Source organism: Bos taurus, chromosome 19 (assembly GCF_002263795.3).
Source record: "Bos taurus isolate L1 Dominette 01449 registration number 42190680 breed Hereford chromosome 19, ARS-UCD2.0, whole genome shotgun sequence".
Lineage (NCBI taxonomy): Eukaryota > Metazoa > Chordata > Mammalia > Artiodactyla > Bovidae > Bos > Bos taurus.
The window spans coordinates 26,983,468-27,004,607 of NC_037346.1; the positions used below are offsets into that span (position 1 = coordinate 26,983,468).

Sequence of the window (21,140 nt, forward strand, 5' to 3'; positions counted from 1 at the left end):
TCCTTTAAGGCTCCATCTCCCTGTCCTCCCCCGCCCAGGACAGGCTGGGACACCCGGGACCTGACATTTGGCGTCTCCCAACGTGGGAGCTAAAAATAACCACTGTGGGTTACTCCAGGCCATTGCTCTGCACCCACCCCGCGCGCCGGCTAGCGCTCGGTCGCGGGCCGCCCGAGTTCTCTCCCGGGCAAGTGTACCTGGCCCGTCCCCTCCCATCCTGTGGAAGTCGCTTCTTTAGCCCCGAACCTCGGCTGGTGGGCGGAGACTTCACATGAAGGGGAACAGGGCCTCCAGGTTTCCCAGGACCCTGTTCTCAAAACTTCGCGGCAGCAGGCTGGCGGAAACCCGAGGGGCGTGTCTCACCGGGCACGCTGAGGGGCGTGGCCTCGCTGGCCTACCCCACAGCCGGTGCCAAACTCTCAGCCCCAGGCTCAGGGAGGGGCGTGGCCTGCTGGGGTGTGCGGGCTCCTGGCCAATGGGTGCCGTGAAAGGCGTGGCCCTAGGGGCTGCGGGGGCTGCTCTTCGGGTCTTTTCCCCCCAGCCAAGCTTCGCCAGATTCCCGGGAGCTGCTGTCTGGCTCCTGGGCTTGTGGCTGCGGATCTCGCCAGACTCGCACTCCTCACGAAGCTCCGGGACCCCCATCACCCCCGCGTCCTCCGCCCACCAGGCTGGGGTCGCAGACCCCCCAGTCGCCTCCCCCTCGTCTACTGCAAATCCTGCGTCTCCAGTTCCTAAGACAAGATGCCGTCGGGCTTCCAACAGATCGGCTCTGAAGTAGGGTTTAGCATGAGGGGGCGGGACGGGGACAAGGGTCTCGCTTTTCTCGGGCTGGGGTCGCGATTGGGGTCAGCTAGGGGGCGGTCCTTGCGCAGGCGCAGGGGGTGGGGTGGGGGACTGGCTATTTATACCCGAGCGGGACAACCCGTGACTGTCAGATTCCAGTCACTCCAAGAGGAAGAATGAGTCTGGGGGATCATTGTGGGCAAGAACCACAGCTGGATTCTGCGCGTCCTGGGTTCGCCCTTTTCTATAGTTCGCGGCGCTTTGCGCCGGGATCGAGGACTTCCTGCCCTCAAGAAAGCAGATTCAGGCTAGTCTTGCCCTCCAGGAGCTGTCCGTCTGTCCCGGCTCTCCCGCCCGCAGTTTTTCGAAGACCGGAGATGCTCCGTAGGTCCACCCCAACCCCCACTCTTGGCAGTCCTCCAGGACGCTGAACTTTCCCTCGGCCCTACGGTTGGTGGAGGGGTAGAGGGGAGTGTCAGCCCTCCCTCCCCCAGCTCAGGTTTCCTTTTGGAGACAGTCTGTGCCGCCAGCGGTCAGCCACCAAGGCTACCGCCCCTCACACCACCTTCCCGCCCCCATCCCCTGCGCGAGGCTCGCTCAGGCAAAAGCCAGCATGGCCCCCTGCCCTTTGTCGCAGCTTGGAGGGGGAAGGGAGGAGGCCGGGGCGGAGACAGAGAAGGCCATAAGCCAGGAGGAATGACCGCGATGTCCTTTTTGGAATTGTCCTTCTTGAGCCTATTGGAGGCTTCCAGGAGCCCGCGGAGAGAACCCGCAGATGGAAGAGAAGAGGACAGAGACTGATGATGCTAGCATACTTGTTACTTTATAAAAGCAGCACTGTTGGGGCCACTCAACATTCAGTTTTGATTTTCACACTTTAACCTGACAAGGAACATCACCCCTATCTCTTCAGTTCAAAGTGAGGAAGTGACTTACCTAAGGTTGCACAAATCTGAATGGGGGTCTCTTAATGCCAAGCCTGTCCCAAGGTTAGAGAGGAATTGTGAGACCCAGGTTCTCAAATGTTTCTCTGCTTGCTGGACTCAAACATCAGTTTCTCCTTCATGCCCTGGTACTCTTGGGTTCTTCCTGCTCTTGTTTACACTGAGATCTTCGATTGATTCCTAATATGGGTCCACTTTCCCTCATCCCACACGTTGGATGAAACCCAGCATCTTTAGACTCCTACTGGGCCTGGACCCCTGGAGGAAGGAAAGATGGCACAGTTCCATGTGACATGTCTCCTCTCTGCTTCTGCCTGCCCAGGATGGGGAGCCCCCTCGGCAGCGAGTCACTGGGACCTTGGTCCTTGCCGTATTCTCCGCTGTTCTTGGCTCCCTGCAGTTTGGCTACAACATTGGGGTCATCAATGCCCCCCAGAAGGTGAGGGGCTACAGTTGGCAGAGTGGGGTGCCCAGACAAGGTGGGGGGGTGGGTAGTGAGCAGAGAGGGAAGAGTCTAGCAGCTAATCACTCCTTTGCTGTGCCCCTAGGTGATTGAACAGAGCTACAATGAGACCTGGCTGGGGAGGCAGGGGCCTGAGGGACCCGGCTCCATCCCACCAGGCACACTCACCACACTCTGGGCTCTCTCCGTGGCCATCTTCTCTGTGGGTGGCATGATCTCATCCTTCCTGATTGGCATCATCTCTCAGTGGCTGGGAAGGTATGGGGCTGGAGGGTGAGGGTGGAGGGACAGGAAGGGAGCCAGAGCATGGGTTCCTGGACTCTCACAGCCCCACTCTGTCTGCCAGGAAGAGGGCCATGCTGTTCAACAACGCCCTGGCAGTGCTGGGGGGCACCCTCATGGGCCTGGCCAAGGCAGCTGCCTCCTATGAGATGCTCATTCTTGGACGGTTCTTCATTGGCGCCTACTCAGGTACCCACGGGCACTGTGGCCCTGTGCAGGGCCTTGCTGTCCTTCACTAACCCTGGCCTTGGGGATGGGGGCGGGGGCCGGTGGGCAGCTGCCCTGAGAAGCTCTCTTCTTCCCTCTGCTCAGGGCTGACGTCGGGGCTGGTACCCATGTACGTGGGGGAGATTGCCCCTACTCACCTGCGGGGCGCCCTGGGGACACTCAATCAACTAGCCATCGTCACTGGCATCCTAATCGCCCAGGTGACTGGGCCTGGCCTCCTGGGAGGTTGGGCAGGGGGTTGGGGCTCTGGGTACAGGCTGAACATCCTGCCCTCCTTCCCTGCCTTCTCCCACAGGTGCTAGGTTTGGAGTCCATGCTGGGCACAGCCACCTTATGGCCACTCCTCCTGGGCATCACCGTGCTGCCTGCCCTCCTGCAGATGGTCCTGCTGCCCCTCTGCCCGGAAAGCCCCCGCTACCTCTACATCATCCGGAACCTGGAGGGGCCCGCCAGAAAGAGTGAGCTCCCGTGCCATCCTGCGGGAACCTGTGCCTCTCCCAGGCCCTCTGCCTGCCCTCTCAGGCTTGACCCCCCTCACCTCCAGGTCTGAAGCGCCTGACGGGCTGGGCCGACGTGTCTGAGGTGTTGGCTGAGCTGAAGGAGGAGAAGCGGAAGCTGGAGCGTGAGCGGCCCCTGTCCTTGCTCCAGCTCCTGGGCAGCCACACCCATCGGCAGCCCCTCGTCATCGCCATTGTGCTGCAGCTGAGCCAGCAGCTCTCAGGCATCAATGCGGTACGGGCATCAATGTGGTGTGGATGCAGCCACCTCCAAGAGGGGCAGGGTTAGGGAATAGCCCCAGAGGAATGAAGAAGGGAGCAAGCCCCTGCTTCGTTAAAATTCAGAGTCAGTCCAGCTTGGTGTGGCTTCAAGGGAGGAAGGAACATCCTTGTCATCACCTTTTCTTCTGGCCCACCTCTAGGTTTTCTATTATTCCACCAGCATCTTTGAGTCAGCGGGGGTAGAGAAACCAGCCTATGCCACCATTGGAGCCGGCGTGGTCAACACAGTCTTCACCTTAGTCTCGGTAACTGCTGGCCTCTGGAAGGGTCCCACCGTTGGCTTCTGGACATAACTGGGTGTCCTAAAGGTCCAACCCTTGGTTGACCCCAACCACCCAATCCCTCCCACGTCCCAAGCCCTGAAGGCCCCTGGCAAGCCCTGACTCTCTCTGCAGGTGTTCTTGGTGGAACGGGCTGGGCGCCGGACCCTCCATCTCCTGGGCCTGGCAGGCATGTGTGGCTGCGCCATCTTGATGACTGTGGCTCTGCTTCTGCTGGTGAGGCCTGAGAAGAGGGAAGGGGACCAGCCTCCCAATCCTGGGGAACTGCCCCAGGACAGCCAGGGTCATTCCTCAACATACATGCCTTTGACTTTGGGCCCAGGCTGTGTGCCAAGACCATGCCCCTGAGGGACCCAGGCTGCATGCACTTCCTCCTGCTCTAGAAGGACACTGTAGCATTAGCCTGGCAGCCAGTGGGGAGAGCCCCTGTCAAACCTCAAGAACAGTAATTCCTAAGAACCCAGCTCTAGAATCATGGGGGAATCGACATAAGATCCTGAATCAGCACAGGGTAGCCAGCTGAATGTCAAATGCTTGAAGGCATGTTCTAACCTAGGTGGCAGTCCCCTGCCTGTGAATGGCTGGTAGGGTCAATGCCAGTTTCCTGGGTGGAGGGCAAAGGAAGATCCTGAAAGACCTGACCTGAGTTGTCCACCCTCCCTACCCGGCCCCCAGGAGCGGGTTCCAGCCATGAGCTATGTCTCCATTGTGGCCATCTTTGGCTTCGTGGCCTTCTTTGAAATTGGCCCTGGCCCCATCCCCTGGTTCATCGTGGCCGAGCTCTTCAGCCAGGGACCCCGCCCAGCGGCCATGGCAGTGGCTGGGTTCTCCAACTGGACATGCAACTTCATCATCGGCATGGGTTTCCAGTATGTGGCGGTAGGTCCCCTGCCCCCGCCCCCATCTCCCACACCATCAGCCAGAGGAGGGCAACGCATCACTGGCCCAGATGCTTTCCACTCAGCATCCCCCCACCCCGCCTCGCCCATAGACTGCTGGTTGGGGGCTCACTTTAGTGGACCACATGGGTCCTGAAGACCGCCTGCTCCACCAGAATCAAAGCAAAGAAGGGAACTGAGCTAGATGGAAAACAACAGAGCTGTCTTCAAAGCCAACTACTGGCATAACTTACTTAGGAGTAAAATTACAAACTTCGTATTAATAGTGCAAATGGCTAGGAATCCACTGAGTGCAGTAACTCAGGATGGAAAGAGAGGGAAAAACCAGGAGAGATGGGGTTCATAAAATTCTCTTTTCACTAAATTCTCCTGGCAATTTCCATTGCCCACCAAGGAGCCACCTGCTTCGTGCAGTGTCCCAGTTCCCTGTGAGGATCTTTGGCCCCAAGCCAGTCCTTTAGTCCTGGCTTGCCCAAGGCCACCCGTTCCCTCCCCTCTGTCAACACCTCTTTCTCCACTTGTCCCAGGATGCTATGGGTCCCTACGTCTTTCTTCTATTCGCGGTCCTCCTGCTTGGCTTCTTCATCTTCACCTTCTTAAAAGTGCCTGAAACCCGTGGCAGGACGTTTGACCAGATCTCAGCCGTTTTCCACCGGACACCTTCTCTTCTGGAGCAGGAAGTGAAACCCAGCACAGAACTGGAGTACTTAGGGCCAGATGAGCATGACTGAGGGCCACAGAGGGGTGGGAGAGCCAGTTCTCTCCACTTGCCCAGAGACCCCCCTCCTTTTCTCTGCAGCACTTTAACCCTCTCTTCCCCATTACTTCCAGGGCAGAGAAAACCCCTGCAGCCTGGTGGGATTGGGAAGCTGGAGGGAACGGTGGTCTGAGCACCCCCTCATTCCCCTTGTGTGACCTCTTGGATTATTTGTGTTGTGGTTAGGCAGTGGCTGTGGGGGTGGGTCTCCCCTCCATCCCCTCCTTCTTCAGTAGCCATCCCCACCCCACCTCAGCTCCAGAATACTTGTGCCCTGGCTAGTGAAGGGGGTTTACAGGGAGGAGAGACTCTAGGTCTGACTTTCCAGTGGGGGTGAACCAAAGCCGAGAGCAGGACAGAAGACAGATCCAGTTCCTGCCACCTTGGACTCCTCCCCCTCTGGCACTTCCTCGGAATTCTTGCCCAGACTCTGGGTGAAAGGGGAGGGGGTCCGTCTGTCCCCTCCAGGGCAAAGGACACACCCCCCTTCCCAAGATCTAATCTCACTTCTCACAGGGCAGGCTCAGTCCTCTTGCTCAGCCTTCCAGGGCGAGAGGAACACGCGTCCATCCATGGCGAGAGGAAGGGACAGTGGGCTCTCCTCTAGACTCAGGGTTCTGAGCTCCACCCCCGCTGCTCCCCAAGGCTGCCAGGTGGGGGCCCCAGCTCTTCCCTCCTCTCCCATCCTGGGAGGGTATTATACCCACAGGCTTTTGACCAACTAAGGGCAAGAGGGATTTGAAAGGCTGCCTGTAAACACTGGGCTGGGAGGAGCCTTCAGATATTTTTGTATATGTTTGAAAAAGCAGGGGCAGGGAGAAGAAACTGAAGGTCTGTTGTACTAAATGTATATATAGAGAGATCCGTATATAAAGTTACTGTATGAGATATGCATGCTGTTGTGTGGAGGCACTCCAAGACGGGCTGAGACCCAGACCACAGCCTCCCCACCCCCGCCTCTTCTCCATCCTGCCTCAGTTCCAGGCCACAGAATCCTCTGGACTGGATGCTGTCACTCATGCCTCCACTTAAGATCTGGAATCATTGCCTTTGTTAACAGTAGTAAAGCCTCAGTAAGTTGACGCTGCAGGTGCTAGACCCTGCTCTTGGCAGTTCAGGAATCACTCATTCTACCAGGGAGGCAACAGTCCCATTTCACAGATGGGAAAAGTCAGTGTCCCAGGGATGAAGGCACTTCTGCAGAGCTGCACAGCTAGAACCGTGGGAACAAGGATCCGAGAGTAGGCCCTGCCTACGAACCCCTCTCCCTCCTGCCACCCTCAACAGTGCATTACCAACAAGGCTCTGAACAGAAAAGAGGCAGAGACCAAGACAACAGGAAAGCCCGTTTTTGTTTTTACTGGAGGCTCAGGTGGCACATGACAGTTCATAAAATGGCTTCAGAGGTAGGGGGAGCAGGGAAACAAAAAATAAACTGGGGTGGGAAAGAAAAACAACCAGGAGGAGGGAAGAGCTGGCTGGTTCCTTCTCAGCCTGATTTAGGGGAGGGAGTTGATGCCTCTGAACAATAAGGATGGATCCCTTCCTTCAACCCTTGGTAAGGGAGAAAGGAAAAAAAAAAAAAAAAGCAAAAGGCTGTTGCTTTGGCCCTCCTGAGTCTCAAGGAATGGGGGGAAAAGCCGGTGTTTTGATGTCACAAATTATGGGAAAGAGGGGAGGGAGGTGTTGGGTAGAATACAGGTCAGTTGGAAAAACTGGCAGATACCTGAGAAGAAGAGAGATGGAAAAGTCACACCAGCAACTTACCACCACCCAGCCCCACCCCCACCTCTGAGTACCCAGCCCGGGGCCTGCCACTCACCAGACGGTGGCTCTGGGTGTCCTTTGAGTTGGAATCACTCCAGTATGGTGGTTGGGGGGTCCCCACTGTTGATGGGGGCTGAGGTCTAGAGAGAACAAGGTGGTCGGCTGAGACCCTCTTGTTCTTCAGGGCCCCCAGCTTCAACCTCTTGCACCTTTTCTCTTCCCGTTCCTCCCTCAATTCCCATCCACAGGCTGGTGCTGGGGCTCCAGCAGAGCCAAGGGAGTCTACAGGGGGCGATGTGGGCTCCAACGCCTCTGCTGGGCTTTCCTGGTGGGTGGGTTGGGGGGTGGCTGCCAGGGATGGACCTGGCAGTCCTGGCTCTTGGGTGTCAGGCTGCCTTGAAGCCAGGATGAGTGGGGACAGGGCCAGGAGAAGTGGGGACAAAGAGAGTGGGAAGGAAAGGGAAAGGAAGACAGGAGTGGGGAAAGAAGGGACAGGGGAAAGTTGGCTCCAGGCTTTTCTTTCCTTCTCTGGACCCCCACACGGACAGTCCCAGGTCCTCACCTCTGGGGCTGTGGACTGCCTGGGTCCCGGGGGCTGCTGCCGTCTCCGCTGGAAGTAGGGGCGGTTTCGTGGACGCTGGGGCTCAGGTCGGGAGCCATCAGTGGGGCCTTGGCTGGGCTTGGTCTCGCCATCCCCACCTTCTGTGGTGGGTTGTTGGGGTGGCCTGGGGCGGAAAGGCCTGGGGCAAGAAGCGAGGACCCTGAAGGGACAGGAGCCCAGTGCAGACCACGTCCCTCCCTCCTAGGATCCCCCAAGCAGGGGCAGACTAGCCTGCCTTCCTTTCCCATCCCAGGGGTGCCTGCTAACCCTGGGCACCTGGGCAGTAATGGCTCAGTGGCCCGGCCCTCCTGACCTCTGGCTTCAGGCCCCTTCCCTTCCCATCCCTGGGTCCCCACACTGGCTGGTGAAGGGGAAGCCAGGGCCCAGGAATGGGAGTCTTACCTTCGGTACCTGGGCCGGAATCTGGGTGGGGGTATCCGCTCATCCCCCTGCTGCTGGTCTCCCTCCAATGGGGCTGTCTCTTTGGGTTCTACCCCGTCTGTGCCCTGGGGACATGCAAAGGCCGGGGGGGAGCCGGGTGGCACCAGCTGCTTTGGTGTCCACAGCTCTTCCCAGCCCACCTTCCACCCCACTTCCTCTGGGATCCAGCCTCATTAACTCCCGCTCCTTTTCCAGGATGTGGGCATCTGGTTCCCATGTTGTCAGTCCCCCTCACCTCTATAGGCTGCTGCTGGTTGGGGGGCCGAGGGCCTCGCACGAAGCGCCGTCGGTAGAAGAAGGGTGGTGGGCGCCGTCGTCTGGGCCGCTGCCCGGAGTCTTCGGCACGCTCCCCTTCGCTGCCTGGCTCTGTTCCACCCGATGGAGCCTCTGCCACCATGGGTGGCGGGGCAGCTGGGCGGGGCCGGGGGATGAATCGGCGGAACCTGCGTCGGTTGGGGGCATAGCGGCTGCCCTTCACTGGCACTCCCCCAGGCCCAGTTACGTTAGCAGCTTCTGCGCCCTGGGGAGGAGGTGGGGAGGAGGTGGGGAGGAACTGGTGAGAACCAGCTCCCACAACAGATGCACAACCTCCCAGTCTGGCTTGAATCACTGTCTTCCATCCTTCCAGGTAACTGCCCCTTCTCCAGCTCCTCTAACTTCTGGTTCTTTCCACCTCCCCAGAGGAGCAGGGGCCAGTGGTGTTTGGACCCTTCTGGAAGGGGCCTCATCTGCAACTGGTCCTTTTGAAATAACTGCCACTGGACCCTCATGAGGCTTAGCCTGGAGGTGTGGTGGGGATGGAGAAAGAGGGCTGGCAGCAGGGGAGCATCTCCTGGAGGGCTGATTCTGAGAGGAGAACATGGGCACAGGTGCCCCATGGAGAACAGACATGGGCCTGTTGAACTGCAGAGAGAGCCCTGTGACAGGGGCACCTTCTTTAGGACACCCCTTGAAGCAGCCAGGGCCTTAAGGACGACAGTTCTGCTTGAGAACACGGTCCTAGTCCCACAGCCTGTGCTGCCCGGGCAGAGCCTGTGGGGGGAACCTCTAGGGCACCCTCCCCTGGTTTGGCGGGCTCTCCAACCACAGCCCCCGAACCTTCTCTCCTTCCACGACATCGAACTCCACGGTCTCCCCATCCCCAACGCTGCGCAGAAACTTCCTGGGGTTGTTTCTCTTAATAGCTGTCTGGTTAAGGAAAGGCCAGGAGAAAGGTGAGAATGGCCGGGATCTCTCGCACCCCTGTGGGGCCCACCACCCACTTCCATTGTTTTCAAAATTTTACTTGTGAGCTGGGGCTGGAGTGTGAAGCAAGGAGAAGGCAAAGTTCAGCAGGGGAAAAGCCACAGACTAGGGGCCTTGGAACAACTGTGTAGTTACCACGGTCCCCAGGACTCACTCCCTCTTCCCCTGACCCCTCAGGGATTTCCAGAAGGGAAGCAAGAAACATGAACTCAAAAGCCAAACAAAAAGCCGATAGTCTTAAGTTGCAAAGTGGGTAACACGTACTATGTTTCTTACCTCAGTCCCACTGAGCGCGCATTCCACCAAAGCAGTGGTTCTCAAACTGTGCCGGCATCACAATCACCTGGAGAGCTAGTTAAAACAGGCAGCTGGCCCCGCCCCCAAGCCTGACTGATTGGCTAGGTCTGGGGTGGGCCTGAGAATCCAGATGTCAGGAGATGCTGCTGGTGCGGGGACCACACTTTGAGAACCACTGCGCCCAAGTAGCGCTAGCCTGTGTCCTTTCCCTCGGACACCGCCTGTGATTCGTTCCTGGGATGTTCACAGGTCCCAGAAGGGAGTGAGCCGTGCCGTGCCCAGAGGGCAACAAGCACATTTCTTACAGAGACAACCCAACACAAGTGGGGCCAATGTAGTTAGTACAGCACCTGTGGGATGGATAGGAAACTATTTCCTGGTGGGAGGTGAAAGCTGGAGAGCCAGGACTTGTGCTGCTAAGAGGACAGTGGCAAAGACCATCAGGGAGGGCGGGTTCCTCCCCTCACAAAGCCATCCCAGCTCTTACCTGGTGAACAAAAACATCCTCCTTGGTGTCATTCCTGCAGGACAGGATGGGGTGTTAGGTGATGATTTTGGTAAGGCACTCACCTCTGCTGAGGCCTCCCTAGCTGCCAATTCCCAAGACCTGTGGCCCCATCCTCTCTACCTTCCATTGCTGCTTGGGGTTAAACAGGGCCCAGAGAGTGAGACAAGAGCCAATAGGGCCCCCTGAAGCGGGTATGAAGAGCAGATCCCTAAAACCTCCATGAAAAACCTGGGCTTCATGAGGAAAGGGCTGCAGGGTCAGCAAAGGCACCTTGAAGGAGCTGGTTCAGCCTTTACCTGTGGAGCTCTCCACCCTCTCCACCCTCTACCCCAGGGCACCTTAGAACCTGGTAGTGCTGGGTGTCACTGTCCCCAGCCAACAACCCCTGCTCCCCAATCCACGGGTGGAGAATTCCTCTCAGTCTCCTTCCTTCTGCAGTCAAGGAGGGAGTGAGTAGGGACAGGAGCAGAGGTGCAGAACACCTTTGAGGAGGGGAAAATGTGTCAAGAACTGGCTCCAAACAGCCCACAAAACTTTATTCTCAGCCTGGAGGTGAACCCCAGGGTCAGGCCCCCTCTCAGCACACCAAGAGATCAAGGGTGAGAAAAGATATTAGATCATTCTCTGTCACTACCTTGCCCATCACCCTAGTTTACCCTAGCACCCCAGTAGGGGGGTGGGTGTGAAGAGGTATTCCCTCAGAACCTCCCAGGAGTCCTCAGTTTCCAGAATTAGAGAAGGACCCTTCCCTAGAACAAGTGTTCTGGCTTTAAAGCACTTGGATCTGCACAAAGGTCAGCCTGCTAAGAGGGAACTGAGGCCTCCCAGGAGGGCTGAGCCGGGCAGGGTGCCTGGACTGGGGAAGGGCCCACTGGGGAAGACCTGACTCCGCTCAGAATCTGACACTGTGGGCCCTCCCAGTTTGGGGGTGCGGGGGTGCTGTAGAAGGAAAGCAGCAGCTTCAGGCTGGGCTGGTGCCTTCTTTCCCCAACCCCCACCAGACTCAGTCCCGTCAGATGGGGCATTCAATGAGCTAACAGCTCTCTAAGGGAGATGAGTTATGAGAGTGCTATGTGTGCTGCTCGAAACAGGAAATGAGTGAGGAGAGTGAGGATTCGCCGGAGGCACAGAGAGCAGGTACATTCTGCCCCAAAGGCGGCCGCAAACTAAACCAGAAGGTGACACACACCAGCTGCGAGGATCAGAGCCAGATTTGCCAACTTCCTAGATCATTAACCCTCTGCTGCCCTTGAAGATGTGGAGAAGGCTTCTTCATGCCCACATCTGTGCTGTGGTTAAAGACTTTCAATCAGCATCAGCTGGACATTGCAACCATGTGCCTTGGTAGGGGTAGAGATGAGGCTGGGAAGGTGTCCAGTCCCATAGATCAGTTTGGAAGACACCCATTCCACCCCCTCCCTGGGTTCCTCAGATACCTGTTGATGAATCCGTAACCATTCCGCACGTTGAACCATTTGACAGTGCCCAGGACTTGGATTGCTGCCAGGCAGAGATGCAGTGGGGGCAGTAAGATAGGGGGAAGAGATGGAGTTGGACTCAGTTTTGGGACACTCCAAAATCTAACCAACCTATTATCTATTAAGCTAAACTTCATGCCAACCAGGTTTTACCCAGTAGCTCCAAGGCATTCTTACCCAATTACACTAAATGCAACCGCCCCTACAGCGGGGCTCAGGGTTTCAAACCTCTTCCAATTCTAAGGCATGCTTCTCACATCCTACAAATTTAGGCCCTTAACCTAGAAGCGGGTACTTACTTGGTCCACGAAGTTCAGCCCTCAGGTCATAACTGGGGTCTCTCTAGCCCTCCTATTGTAAGGGTCACTAGTGCACTTGCGTCCCGGGCTCAGATATTTACCTAATACTAGCCCAAATCAACAAGATCAAGTCTCCCGCCCCGGGGGCGTGGTCAGACCCTAGCTGGACCGGCCAGCCACTCCTTCTCACCCAGGAAGACACTGCAGAATTTCCCACCAGGGAAACTCACTACGGTCCGCTGGTCCTTTGAGCCTCGAGCCGTACCGGCCTTCGGCTTTCCGGACCCCGCCGGGCTCCACGATGCCCCTCCCCCAGCCCGTCGACCCCCCGCCTCCCCCTTAGAGCCGCCCTGGCACGCGCCCCGCCCCTCACCCAGCACCGGCTTGTCCGCCTGACTCCGGGCCAGGGGCGCGGGGGTTCCCGAGGCCGCCGTCGCCGGGTTGCCAGGGGTGCGGGGGCCTGGCGCCGAGGGGGTCCCAACAGCTGGGCCCGAGGCCGTTCCGACCCCGCCGCTGCCCGCCCCGCCGCCTGCTTTCTGTGGCTCCCCTGCGGGCACCGGGACCACCACCGCTACCACCCCTGCCGCCGTCGCGGGCACCGTCGCCGCGGGGGCAGCTGTCGCCACCACTGCCGCCTCCGCCTCGCTCATCCCGCCGGGTCCAGTACCGGCCCCCGCCGCCACCACCACCACCACCTCCTCCGCCGCCGCCGCCGCCACCGCCCCGGCCCCTCCCCCTGGCTCGCGAACCCACCGCCCCGCTCGGTCCTCGCGCCCCGAGCCTAGCCTGCACGCCGGCAGCCGGCCCTGAACCGAGGCCAATCGTAGCCCGCAGCCGCGGCGCGTGCAGGCCCCGCCTCCCGGCCACAGGCCAATCCTAGCGGAGCAACCCCAGGGCCCGCACGCCAGCCCCGCCTCCCAGACTTCGCGCGGAGGCTGAGGCCCCCGCCCGCAGCTTAGTAAGTACACCTGGGCCCCGCCCCGAGGCCATCACGTGATAGCCCCAACCCAACCCATTGGCCGACGGCCGCTTTCCCCTCCCCCCCTCCGCCCCTTTCCACCGGCCGCGGGAAATCAAACGGGCTGGTCGCGCCCCAACCGCCACCTGGCCTCTACGCGAAGGGCGGGGCGAGGGCGCAGCTCCAAGGTTGCCCCTGACAACCCGGGCGGGGGCCTGAGCCCGTAACCTTGGTCCTGGCTGCGGGCGGCACGGCTCACTTCCACGCTAGAGACCACCTTTGCCCGCACACTGCCGGGTGTGGTTGCTTTCTCCCAGCCTGCCCGACCGTCTCCCTAGAGGATGCCCTGTACCCTGGTCTGTGGGATCAGCCCGCGGGGCCAACCAGACTTTCCCAGGTGACGGTTGCTCTCAAGCCGAGCACTCTCACACTTGTTGGGTTGTTTTTGACGTATGATTTACATACAGCAAAATGCACAATTCTCTGAGTTTTGATAAACGCGTTCATCTATGCAATCAACACCCTCATCAAGATGTTTTTCCCTTGCTCTTGAACCCTTTCCGGGCAGGCCTAGACTCCTCACAAACCATCTTTTCCACCGGAGATCAGTTTCAAGATCCGCAGTACTGGGTGCTTTGGTCTCCGGCTGGGCCTCGCTCTCCATCTCCCTGCCCTTTCCCTGGCAGCTCCCTTTACCTTCTTTCTTTTATCCAACTAGCCAGACTCTTCAGACTCAAGCCGAAGTGACATAGATGTCTCTATAGGTGACTTCTTCAAGTACCATCTTATATATCACTCCTCACTATCACTTCATCCTTTACTTTTCTCATGACATTTTTGGAAATAGAAATTGCTTATTTACATTATTCCTGCCCCCTCCGAAACTCTAGACCAGTGAACTCCTTGGCAAGAACTGTGTAGTTATGTTTGACGCCTGGAACAGAGTCTGGCACAACATAGGCGCTCAATATTTCTTGAGCAGATAAATAGTCCCCATTCCACAGGTGGGGCTTCCCTCATAGCTCAGTTGGTAAAGAATCCGCCTGCAATGCAGGAGACTCCTTTTCGATTCCTAGGTCTGGAAGATCCCCTGAAGGGAAAGGCTCCCCACTCCGGTATTCTAGCCTGGAGAATTCCTTGGACTGTATAGTCCATGGGGGTCACAAAGAGTCGGACACAACTGAGAGACTTTCACTTTCATTCCACAGATGAGAAAAGGCCCGGTGCGAGGTTTGCCCCGGGTTTCTTGGGAGCCCTGGTGTCAGGCCTCGGAGCCACAATCTCCCACCCAGAAAGATGCGGCTCCAGAGGTCTCTCCCGCCGAGGGCAGTCTCCCGACCCCAGCAGGACGCGTATTTTTAGCCGGGACAGCAAGCCCTGGGGCACCACACGTGCAGCCATGCGCTGCCCGGCCCCACGTGTGCTTCCTCAGTCCCGGAATACCACCCCACCCCGCCCCCGCCAGGCAGGCGTCCGCTTTCCAGCTGCGGCCGCTGCTAATCCCGGTACCGGCGCGCCCTCTGCCTGTCGCTTCGGTAGGCAGCGTGCCCTGGCTTCCTCTCTGTCCTTCCAACTGCTACCTAGCCCGCCCCACCGCTCCAGACCTCTCGTAGTTGAAGATGCTATTTGCCAGGGCGTCGGGTCCCGAAAAACAGACAAGATGCGAAAACAACTAAATCAAGTCCAGGATGTAAAGGATACAGAAATGACCACCCTCTTTTAGATTATTAAGGACCGACTTACCTGTGTCCTCCCTGGCTTCCCTGGTGGAGGTAGTGGTAAAGAACCTGCCTGCCAATGCAAGAGAAGCAAGAGACGAGGGTTCAATACCTGAGTTGGGAAGATCTCCTGAAGAAGGGAATGTCAACCCATTCCAGTATTCTTGCCTAGAGAATTCCATGGACAGAGGAGCCTGGTGGACTACAGTCCACTTCAGTCTCAAAGACTGAAGCAACTTAGAATGCACTCCCCGAGCTCCAGAAACAGGAGAAGCAGAAGAGCAAGCCTAGGGGAGGGGAGCAAGGTAACTCACAGTGTGACCCAGGCAACAAAAGAAAAACCACAGAAACGTGGGGAAGGTACAGAGGGAGCTCAGGTGTGACTGGTTAACTAAGGTTAGATGGTGAGAGAGAGGAAGCTCACAGGAAGGGTGAGCCCTGTTGGTAGTAAAATTGAAAACGTCAGGAGACCAAGGGTGGGATGGTGCTACAGGAAAAAGACTTTTGGCAGACGAGGCATGAAACAATATGTAGACATGCAGCAGTTATAAACTCTCCTTCCCCTTGGATAAGAAGTAGCAGGTGCCACAGAGATTTGCAAATTACTATCCCTGTTCATGGAACAACAGACTGGTTCCAAATAGGAAAAGGAGTTCGTCAAGGCTGTATATTGTCACCCTGTTTATTTAACTTATATGCAGAGTACATCATGAGAAACGCTGGACTGGAAGAAGCACAAGCTGGAATCAAGATTGCCGGGAGAAATCTCAATAACCTCAGATATGCAGATGGCACCACCCTTATGGCAGAAAGTGAAGAGGAACTAAAAAGCCTCTTGATGAAAGTGAAAGTGGAGAGTCAAAAAGTTGGCTTAAAGCTCAACATTCAGAAAACGAAGATCATGGCATCCGGTCCCATCACTTCATGGCAAATAGATGGGGAAACAGTGGAAACAGTGTCAGACTTTATTTTTCTGGGCTCCAAAATCACTGCAGATGGTGACTGCAGCCATAAAATTAAAAGACGCTTACTCCTTGGAAGGAAAGTTATGACCAACCTAGATAGCATATTCAAAAGCAGAGACATTACTTTGCCAACAAAGGTCCGTCTAGTCAAGGCTATGGTTTTTCCTGTGGTCATGTATGGATGTGAGAGTTGGACTGTGAAGAAGGCTGAGTGCTGAAGAATTGATGCTTTTGAACTGTGGTGTTGGAGAAGACTCTTGAGAGTCCCTTGGACTGCAAGGAGATCCAACCAGTCCATTCTGAAGGAGATCAGCCCTGGGATTTCTTTGGAAGGAATGATGTTAAGGCTGAAACTCCAGTACTTTGGCCACCTCATGCGAAGAGTTGACTCATTGGAAAAGACTCTGATGCTGGGAGGGATTGGGGGCAGGAGGAGAAGGGGACGCCAGAGGATGAGATGGCTGGATGGCGTCACTGACTTGATGGACGTGAGTCTCAGTGAACTCCAGGAGTTGGTGATGGACAGGGAGGCCTGGCATGCTGCGATTCATGGGGTCGCAAAGAGTCGGACACGACTGAGCGACTGATCTGATCTGATCTGATTCCTGTTCAGTTGAAGGGTTTGTGCATGTAGTTTTTCTGTTATTTCATTATTTTTAACTGCTGTAGTGAACAAGGGCTCCAGGTTTCCTCCTCTTTCTATCCCTCTCTTTCTGTCATTTTCTGCCCACCTGCAATCTGGCCAATCTTGTTCACTATTAATAAATAAATAAAAACCCCTGCCTGCTCAACTCTTGTTCTGCATCTCTCCATCAACTTAACAGCAAACTTCCTGAGAAACAAGTCTTTACTGTTTCTACTTCCCCATCCTTCTTTCATACCCCACCAACCCAAACCTGGTTTCTGTCCCCAGCACTCCACTGAAATGGCTTGGCAATGGTCCACAACCTCTTCCTGAGACATTCGGGACCTGGTTTGGGGTTCTCTTTCAACTCCAACCACAGAAGCGTTCCTGCCAAAGCTTCCACAGCCTAACCTTCCCCCCATGCCTTCATACCTGTCCCCCTGTGCCTTGTTCTCCACCAGCCTCAATCTTTCCTGGCCTGTCTTCTGCTCCCTACCTTCTATAGGACATTTTATCCTTTCCCCTGATTTTGATGACTCTGCTACTGATGGTTCTTAAACCCTGTGTCTCCAGCCCTGAGTCTTTCCCACCTTCTTAGCAGACTCTGAGCCAGGCATCCTCTAGCCAATTGCACCTCAGGCTTCTGAAACCTAAGTCCTCATCCAGGTTCCTCTTTCCCCACTCCCATACTGGTTTATCCACAATCATTCCTTGGTAGCCATTCATTCTTTGTAGAACAGTTTCCCCTGGATGCCCAGGCTCAGCACAGCAAAGGTGAAGATTTATGGTACCAAATTGAAATATTTGAATGATTTACAAGATACCGTTGCCTCTGTCTGGCTCCTAGAACCAAACACTCAGCAACTTTCCCCTCTGACTTTCTCCATGCAGCGCAAAACAAGGTCTGCTGCTGCTTCTCTCTTCTAACACTTACTTGGTTTCTTATTTCTCAGACGCTACCAAGTGTTTCATACCTACAGCTCCTTCTCTCTTCCCCCTTTTGCTCTTTAGCTAGTGTTAGCTCTGCCCTCTCCTTTTCCAGGTTTTGCTAGCACCTTGCCAAATCCTTGACCTTTTCTCTACCCTCTCTCTACCTCCTGTCCTAGCTACTATATCTGATATTACTTCCTGCCTCCTTCTTGAAACCTCCTCCTTGTCTTGCTTTTTTTTTTTAAACCTAATTGCAGTAAGAGTTAATATCTATTGAGCATTTAGTATGTGTCACATGCTATGTTAAGCATGTTCAATGTCCTCATTCACTTACTCCTTACAACAGCCCTGGAAAGTGGATACTAGTATAATTATGCCCATTTTCCAGATACGGAAACAGAGGTGTGGTGAAGTTAAGCAGTCAGCCTAAAATCACACAGTTGTGGAACAAGCCAAGCTGAGAATCCAGTGCAGAGTAGCCCACCTCTAGAGCCCAGCTTCTAAGCCGTCAACCTCCTTCAAACTGTGCTGGGACTCCATTTTCACATCTTCCCTAACAATCCCTTGGCCCCACTTTCCCTCTAGTCCTTTCCATATGTCAGACTTTTCCTTCAAAACAAATTTTTTTAATTTATTTTTTTTAATTGAACTATAGTTGAATTAGGGCTTTACAGGTAGCTCAGTGGTAAAGAATCCACCTGCCAAGCAAGAGACAAGGGTTCCATCCCTGGGTTGAAAAGATCCCTTGGAGAAGGAAATGGCAACCCACTCCAGTATCCTTGCCTGGAAAATCCCATGGACAGAGGAACCTGGTGGACTACGGTCCATAGGGTTGCAAAGCGTTGGACATGACTGAAGCAACTAATCAACAGCAACAACACAGTTGAATTACAATGTTGTGTTAATTACTACTGCCCAGCAAAATGACTCAGTTATACATATATACACATTATTTTTCATATTCTTTACCATTATGGTTTATCACAGAATATTGAATATGTGCTTTTACAGTAGGACTTTGTTGTTTATCCATTCTATATATTCCAGCCTTCAAAACTAAATTTCTTAAAAGACTGTTTGTATTACCCAGGCACTGCTTCCTCCCTTGGAGGGGCGGGTTTACATGAGGAAAGATACTGACATCTGCCCAGTTACTTAGTTCAAGGGGTACTTTTTTGCCTTTGTTTTTTCACCTCTGTCTGTGTGACAGATGTGACTGGAGACCATCCCCTTCTCAGACTTCTTCGTGGGCTCCTCAGTCTTTTATTTGCCCCTTCCTAAAGGCCAGAGTCCCCAGTTCTTCTGTCCTGGCTCTATAACCTTTGGAGAGCTTGTCCGCTCACACTGCTTCAGCGATGACCTGTTATGGGTAGAACTGTGTTCCCCTAGAAAATAGGTAGGAGGCCCAACCTCTCGTACCTGTGAATGTGACCTTATTTATAAATAAGGTCTTTGCAGATGAACCCAAATTAAGATGGGATCTTGGGCTGCGCCCTAATCCAATATGACTGGTGTCCTTCTAAGAGGAAAGCACCATGTAAAGACAGACGCATAGGGACATTGCCGTGTGATGATGGAGCAGAAGCGGAAATGCAGCAGCTGCAAGTCAAGGAGCCCCTGGAGCTACTAGAAGCTGAAAGAGGCCAGGAAGGATCCTCTTTTCAAGACTTGGAAGAGAGCGTGGCCTGGCCAGCATCTTGACTTCAGACTTCTGTCCTATGGAACTTTGAGAATATGTTTCTGTTGTTTTCAGCACCAAGTCTGTGACACTTTGTTACAGAAACCCTAGGAAACCAACAGACAACCCAAACACAGATGCCTCCTACCCAGACCACCCTCTTCCTCAGCTTCCACAATACTAAACCTATTCTCAAAGTTCCAGGGATTCCCTGTTTGAATTAACTTCACTGACATTTACTGAGTACCTTCCTCTGACCATGGGATGGGGAAGACAAGAGTGGGATCATCACAGTGCTCCTTAGCAACCCTGTGCATCTTCTATAAATAGTTCAGGTGGGACTAAAAATAGTTCTGGTGGTCCAGTGGTTCCGACTCCATGTTTTCACTGCTGAGGGCCTGGGTTCAATCCCTGGTGGGGGAACTAAGATCCCACAAGCTGCACAGATTGGCCAATAAATAACCAAAAATAGTTCCAGTGGTTTGCAATAAAATATGCATATTCATACTCGACCCCTGGTCAGGTAACTAGGATTCACGTGCCTTGAGGTGTGGCAAAAAAAAAGTGCTGAGGAAATAGTGGTGGATTGGAAAGACTGATGCTGCAGCTAAAGCTCCAGTACTTTCGCCACCTGATGCAAAGAGCTGACTCATTGGAAAAGACCCTGATGCTGGGAAAGAATGAGGGCAGGAGGAGAAGGGAACGACAGAGGATGAGATGGTTGGATGGCATCACCAACTTGATGAACATGAGTTTGAGCAAACCCTGGGAGACAGTGAAGGACAGGGAAACCTGGCAGGCTGTAGTCCATGGGGTCAAAAAGAGTTGGATATGACTGAGCGACTGAACAACAAGATCCTCCCTGCCCTCACACAACTTACAGTCTAGTAAAGGAGGTAATGTCAACAGAGATACATGATAATAACAGATATAATAAAAGCCATGAAGGAAATGCACAGACTGATGTGATGGAGGAGAGGAGGATTTAGGGGAATAATCTAGAATTAGGCTCTCAGGAAGACACTGCTAGGAGGTGTGTCGAAGTTTATGCTGTGACCTGAAGGATGAGAAGAAGGCAACCAAATGTTGGGATTAGGGAAGAGAGCTCCAGGCACATGAAAAAAATTAGTGCAAAGGCCCTGAGGCAGAAAAGACTGGAAGAAAATACGAACAAGAAGAATGACATAAGCAGGGCCAGACCAGCCAAAGCTTTGGAATCTGGATTTTATCCTAAGAATGATAGGAAGTCTTTGAAGGGTTTTAAAAGGGGAAGTGAGTGATATGGTCTGTTTTATTTTTTTAATAAGCATTTTTTGGGGAGGCTGCTCCTCCTGGCTTGTGGGATCTTAGTTACCTGACCAGGATTGAACCCATACTCTCAGCAGTTAAAGCATGGAGTCCTAACTACTGAAGACCACCAGGGAAATCCCCAATAAATGGTTTCTTTCAAAGCAGTTTTAGGGACTTCCCATGCAGGGGATGCAGAACTAAAAATTCCACATGCTTAGCAGTGTGACCAAAAATAAATAAATATGTAATTATATATATATATATTTGTGTGCTCAGTAGCTCAGTTATGTCTGACTCTATTCGACCCCTTGAACTATAGCCCGCCAGGCTCCTCTGCCCATGGGATTTTCAAGGCAAGAATACTGGAATGGTTGCCATTTCCTTCTCCGGGGGATCTTCCTGACCCAGGGATCTAACCCACATCTCCTGCATCATAAGGGGATTCTTTTACTACTGGGACATCAGGGAAGCCTATATATATAAACAATGTTAGGTTTACAGCAAAATTAAAGAGACAACACAGAGATTTCTCATATACCCTCTGTCCCCAGGCACATACAACCTCCCTTACTTGATTTATGTTTAAAAAATACCACTTGGCTGGTTGCTTTGGGGGAAAAAAATTGGAGGGAGGCAGAGGTGATATGGCGTGGATGAATGAGGATGGAGAGAAGTGACCAGTTTGAAGTATGTTTTGAAAATAGTGTCTGCAGGGTTTGGTGGTGGACTGGACGCGGGAGTGAGAGAAAAGGAATCCAGGAATCTAGGTTTTTAGCTTGAATGTCGGTGGATGATGATGCTATTTATTTCCATGAAAAACCCTGGAAGAGGAACATAGTCAGGAGTTTGGTTTGGAGCTTCTTTGAAACTTCCAAGAAGAGAGCTCAAGCAGGCATTTAGAGGGATGGGTCTGCGGCTCAGGAG

At 54.3% G+C, this 21,140-nt stretch overlaps 2 protein-coding genes across 2 annotated transcripts; one reads left to right on the forward strand and one right to left on the reverse strand.

Annotated features, from left to right (window-relative positions):
• Positions 1–550: 550 nt before the first annotated feature.
• Positions 551–6,305, forward strand: SLC2A4 (solute carrier family 2 member 4). Its single transcript, NM_174604.1, is given in 11 exon segments — positions 551–774; positions 2,050–2,166; positions 2,276–2,448; positions 2,537–2,661; positions 2,785–2,900; positions 2,996–3,158; positions 3,245–3,432; positions 3,620–3,724; positions 3,875–3,976; positions 4,436–4,639; positions 5,187–6,305. Coding segments are annotated over 11 exon segments (1,530 nt in total). The 5' UTR covers positions 551–741; the 3' UTR covers positions 5,391–6,305.
• A 444-nt stretch (positions 6,306–6,749) lies between these two features.
• YBX2 (Y-box binding protein 2) lies at positions 6,750–12,757 on the reverse strand. The gene is given in 9 exon segments (NM_001098126.2): positions 6,750–7,142; positions 7,239–7,323; positions 7,746–7,923; positions 8,187–8,290; positions 8,461–8,745; positions 9,324–9,413; positions 10,255–10,288; positions 11,712–11,775; positions 12,426–12,757. Coding segments are annotated over 8 exon segments (1,083 nt in total). The 5' UTR covers positions 12,703–12,757; the 3' UTR covers positions 6,750–7,142; positions 7,239–7,272.
• Positions 12,758–21,140: the final 8,383 nt, after the last annotated feature.